The sequence below is a fragment of the Triticum aestivum genome, chromosome 7D (genome assembly GCF_018294505.1).
Source record: "Triticum aestivum cultivar Chinese Spring chromosome 7D, IWGSC CS RefSeq v2.1, whole genome shotgun sequence".
Lineage (NCBI taxonomy): Eukaryota > Viridiplantae > Streptophyta > Magnoliopsida > Poales > Poaceae > Triticum > Triticum aestivum.
This window is the reverse complement of record NC_057814.1, coordinates 12003613-12009198: the sequence shown is the minus strand read 5'-3', so window position 1 is coordinate 12009198 and position 5586 is coordinate 12003613. Positions and strand designations below refer to the sequence as shown.

General features: G+C 47.6%; 1 protein-coding gene across 1 annotated transcript; it reads left to right on the top strand.

Moving 5' to 3' along the window:
• The first annotated feature begins 2493 nt into the window (after positions 1-2493).
• LOC123169435 (uncharacterized) lies at positions 2494-3921 on the top strand. The gene is made up of 2 exons (XM_044587309.1): positions 2494-3339; positions 3426-3921. The coding sequence occupies exon 1, from the start codon at positions 2655-2657 to the stop codon at positions 3333-3335; it is 681 nt and encodes a 226-aa protein (XP_044443244.1). The 5' UTR covers positions 2494-2654; the 3' UTR covers positions 3336-3339; positions 3426-3921.
• The last annotated feature ends 1665 nt before the right edge of the window (positions 3922-5586 follow it).

Sequence of the window (5586 nt, the reverse complement as noted above, 5' to 3'; positions counted from 1 at the left end):
AACAATGTAGGCACATTTCTGTAAATAAGAGATGTCTCATCTGGTTGAGCTGTCGCAATCAGCCTTTCTTTTCCTTTCTTAGTAACAGATCACATGACTGTATTAAAACCTTAAGAAATCAAGGTTAAGCTAACTCATTGCCTGAAAGTGGAGCTCGCATTATACACCTTGACCCCCACAATTTTTTGAATCATTCCACCATATATATTGTTATATAAGATAAGTCCCATAACTTCCTCATTCAGAAAGCCATAGTAGGCATTACGTTAGTACATTCTTAGGCGAGCAGTGGCTTATATCACCCCTATTTTGTTTGGACCTTATTCCTGTTTTAGGCATGGGACCTAACCGGGGTTGATCGGAGTTGAGCATTCCAATATAACTCCCCTTCAGACGACTTTTCTGCGCTTTCCCAACAACTTTGGTTTTATGGACCAGTACCAATTTAAGCTTAGACCATGGTCAAGTCATAACTGATTGGATAACATTCTCTTAAGCACCTGCAAAACTCTATAATGTGGATGATCAAATGTAGCTTCCGATGTGTATGAGAAGGAAGCGTCTCACATGACTCTTACATAGAAACCAACATGGTCTATGAATTAGCATGAACTGTTTATTGAATTTGCTTGCCCTTGTAAAGCGATCGTGAAGAGAGTAGCAAAAGAAGCCCATGAAACATATCGATTTTTTTTCCTGACTAGCAAGTGGATAGGCTCAGATGGCATAGTTGATGTGTTCTGGTATGTATCTTTTATTTGCCATTTTTGTCTTTGTCTCAAGGGATTGATGACTTTCCTCTACACTGACGGAACCATGGGGGCTGGTAAAATAAGAAGGAAACATGCCTGCGTACAGTTGGTAATAGAACCCACTAGAGATCATTCAATCGGACGTCTTCCACAAAGTAAAACTAGAGTAAGTGGCGTAAGATAAGATACATGTTCACTTTCATCGACCAATATACTTGAAATTCCTATACTTAAAGTCGAGAGCTAGAGAGAGTAAATGAGACGTTTAAAGGATGAAGCTAAAGCTTCCTTTGCCTTCCTTGGCCACTAGGGAGTCATCAAAGTCTAAGTCCATACACTTTCTAGCTAGTATTGAATCATGGAAGATTTGATTCTATTTTTGTATGTCTCCCAAGGGATCCAATCAGAAGGAAGTCCCTCGCTTCGCTCATGATAGTCGGTTGAGTCCCCTTTTTCTTTTTCGTTGAGTTTCTCCTCTCCTCCGTTCCTTGTCTCCGATCTGATTGATTTGCATCTTCACGGAAGCACTTGGTTTGCCCCTTACTATAACCATCCCACTCAATCTTTTACACCGATGTTTCATATTCTCTCAACCAGGTCATGATAAGAAATACTGCCAAATCTTTCCGAAATGAGAGAAGAATGAAAGGCACGCTATAACTAACTGCTGAAAAAGCCAAGATTAGCGCTAAGAAAGAACCCTAGTTTAAGTACCAGCATTTCACCCCAATGTTTTTGTACTTCAAAATGCTTTCCCCCGCTTCCTACTTGCCTTAGTCAGACATGGCTTATGTAGTGGTGGCACTCCTACGTGCTCCAAATGATCCTCATTGGAGATTATATGAAAGGTCTTGAAAACTGTCGTGACGCTTTGGTGACGAAGGTCATCAGGGTGACTATGGAAGGATTTCCCGGTAGTCGTTTCGTGGGAAAAAACATCACATTTCACAAATTCAAGGTGGGCCAAGGATCTAAAAACAGAGAAGTTAATATACACAGTGTTGTACCACCGCACAAAACATGATAAAGCCACCAAAGGCCAAACTAACCCAAATGTGATGACTTCGACAACACTCTCACCTTGACGATGACATGTACTGATACAACTAAACACAATGGTTGTGACGGCGTGTGCAATTTGCAGTTTTCATGGGTATTCATCTTTTGCAGTGCTTTGCCAAAAAAATCAAGTATTCCCCCTTTCTACATGATTTAAACATATTTTTTATACTGTACTATTATAGGGTGTAAAACGGAGGACCAAAATACCCTTGTTGCCCACATGAGGTCAAAGCTGGCCAAACGGGCCGGGCCGGCCTATCGTAATTGTGCCTGGCACGACACGGCCAGCCGGGGCATGATTATTATACGGGTCGTGTCGTGCTGGCCTACGTGCTACAGCCTGCAACCCAGGCACGACCCAACTGCTAATCGGGCCGGCACACTGGCCCGCCTGCTGTTTAGCCTACTGGGCATTTTTTGGTCCTATTTTTACCTACCGGGCTAGTATTAGGCCATATATATACAAAATAGAAAATATATAAAAAAAGATGATTGGGATGTGTTGTGCCGGCCCGCGTGCTCCGCCTAGCAGCCCAAGCACAGCCGAGGGCGTGCCACGCCTGGACCATGGCGGGCCGTGCCGGCGTGCTCACGGGCCGGCCTGGTTGGCCCGGTCCATTTAGCCAGCTTTGCATAGGCTTGAACCCTAGGCAGTTCCAAAAAAAAAGGTTGAACCCTAGCCCCCGATCCCCATTTCCTTGTCCCTTCTCTTCCTCTCCCACGGCGGCGCACGAACACGCAGCAGTCGCCGATTGTGAGAGAGAGAGAAGAGAGGGTGAGAAGAGAAGCGCCACGCCTTTCCTTTAGAAGACCAAACCGAATCCCCACCCGACCACCCAGATGGCACCGCCGGCGACGTCCATGGCCGATATACCGGATGTGATGCTCGAGGAAATCTTCCTCCGCCTCACAGCTGCCGAAGACCTCGCCCGCGCCTCCACCACCTGCCCCTCCTTCCGCCGTGTCATCGCCGACCACGCCTTCCTGCGCCGGTACCGCGCTCTCCACCCGCCGCCTCTCATCGGCCTGCTCCAAGACACCTTCAGCCCAGCCCAGCCGCCGCACCCCTCCGCTGTCGCCGCTCGCGCCTTCCTTGGCTTCGACTTCTCCTGCTCATCCATCCTCCCCTCCACCCCCGGCCATACCTGGCGTCCAGTTGATTTCTTTGACGGACGCGCCCTCCTCGTCGGCCCCCCAAACAAAGAAGACCGCCAATTTTGGGTCAAGGACCTCGCTGTGTGCGACCCCATTCACCACCGCTATGTCCTGCTGCCCGCCATTCCAGACGACCTGAAAGCGCTGGCTCCTCAGCTGGACCTCCTCACTCTGGAGGCCTTCCTTGCTCCCGGCCAGAATGAGGAGGGCCCTTTATCATTCAGGGTGATGTGCGTGGCGCAATTTGGATGTTTTTCTGTGGACGTCAAGACATTGCAGGTCGAGTTTTTCGCTGAGCTTAGCAAACACTTACCTGGACGACTATATGCTGGTTTCCCACCATCATTGTGTGCACCAACTATTTGAAGCGGTGAGCGTCTTATCTCTTACTCTTTGCTTACTCTTATTTAATTTGGTATCCGTGTTTGTTATACAGCAAATAGCAATGTGTTGCAGGGATTTGTTTGATGATAACATGCTTTGCCACTTTGCTCCTTATATGCTTGCAAACAGTGCTGGTTATGGATGCAGCCAAGTCATATCTTGCCCAGCATTTGCCGTGTATTAATACTAACCTTGTCTGCAGTTCAATACTAACCTCTGTACCAAAATGCAAGACATTTTTGGTTTTGCTTTTTTTTTTTTTTGCATAAAAACGTCTTACATTTTTTTATGGAGGGAGTAGCAAACCCAACCCCTTGTTTGTAGGACTGTCAAAGGCGATGAGGTAGTTCTGCCAGTTCGTTTTTACATGGTTACAACCACTGGCTGTTTACAAGACCTTTGAATCTCTAAAAGAATAGGTGTGCCCTACTTAAAATATGAGTTTGCTTGATTCAGTGTAATCCTGTAATGACAAGATCTAAACGAAATGATTTGGCTTGGGAACCAGATAGCAGATTGGTTTCAAGTCACCATGTGTTGTGGATGTGAAAAAGATTTACGGCAGGAGACCTTGTACATGTTCAACTGAATTTAAATACTAGATCGTTGATTCGCTGGGCATAAGGACGCTTAGAAAAAATGCATTTTGCAGCAGATCTACGGTGCAATTGAGCTTTCAAAGCCATGTTGCTTTTCAAGCTGCAGGAGCACTGCTGCTGAGAAGCATTCAAAGGGCGTCAGAAAGAAACGACGAGGCTAGCAAGGGTATTATGAATGAGAAACAGCGCTCACTTTTCACAAACAACTAGGCCACTTTTTTTCTGATGCTAGTTTTCACAAATGGCTAGGCTAGCATGGGTGTTATGAAATCTCAATTTCCAGTTGATTACCTTGGTCAGCTATACCTTGTGTGAGTAGAAACTAGAAATTATCGAATACCGCCTCTTCGGGTTTTTTCTCCTCTGAATAGTAGTTTTAAAAGTAATGAGGTACTTCTATTGTCAGTTTGTTTCCTACAAGGAATTGAAATCCACTATAGTTGTACAGTTGGATTTTTACGTATAACTTTTTTTTTTGCGGAAGTGATGAACAGCTAGGAAGTTGCATATAGTGGAAGTTATCATAGGACTACAAGGAGAATAATAGTGTTATTCTAAGAAATACTATGTGCACTATTTGTTCCCTCGCCTCATATATTCAATCAGTTGGCTTCTTTTATAGATGACCTTTCTACATCTATCATTTCTTGAAAAGCATCTATCTAGGAGGATGACACGTCTCCGGCGATATGCCCCGGGCGACTCCAACGATCGATGGTGCCCGGCGTGGTACATCCCAACCAAAGGGTGGTCGTAGTACTCATGTACCACTGGGTGGCGGTGGTGCGTTGCGCCTCTAGCTACCACGAAGCTGCTCCTCGTTGACGAGAGCGTATGTGTGGTTTGACTCACGAGTGAGTCGAGGGGTGCTCCTGACCCTGTGCGCTATGGTCACGTTTTCGTGTCACTTCGCGTGCATCGAGGATGCAGGGCAGTGCGATGCGACGCCCACCTCGGGACCCGATCATAGTAGAAGTGCGGGCCATGGGGGATTTAATTCGAGTGGTTGGCCACGTGGGTTAACTCGCTCGCGTTCTGTATTCCACTTCATCCCCTACCTTGGTCAGTGTGAGGCGTCTGCTCCCAAACCTCCTAGTGCAAGCGAGCGTGAGCATGGTGGAGATTGAGGAAGAGAAGATGTGGATGTTTATGGGTGGGGATGCGAGGAATTGCGCCCGTCTGCTCGAGATCGAATCTTGGTTCAGCGGCAAGGGGGAATTGCAAGCGGAAGCGTGAGCGATTCTAGATGGCCTGACAAAGGAGGTGGCAGGGCGAGGCGCAGGCACTCACTAAAGATCCTCATGTGGGTGATGGATTAGGCCAATTCGTCGGTGAGGGCGACGACGCAGAGGTGGGTAGCGTTCGTCTCGTTCGACACCACTCCATTGGCTCTGGCTATGCGGGCATGGGCACTCAGATCCCACGAGACGGTGCTAGCCCTTCTAGCGCCGGCGTCGGCTCTGGCCCCGATTGTGATCCAGGACGGGCCGGTGGTGACTCACATGCCAGAGATGGTGCCCCAGACCGCTCCACTTCGGCGTTCCACCCAGCTAGCACCACCTCCAGCGACTCCGACCCCCCACCGCTCGGCGCAACTCATGGGAAATGATGCATGAATTCTACGCTAGCCAGCA

Coding starts and splice junctions, on each gene's coding strand:
- LOC123169435 (XM_044587309.1), top strand. CDS start 2,655: ATGGCACCGCCGGCGACGTCCATGGCCGATATACCGGATGTGATGCTC.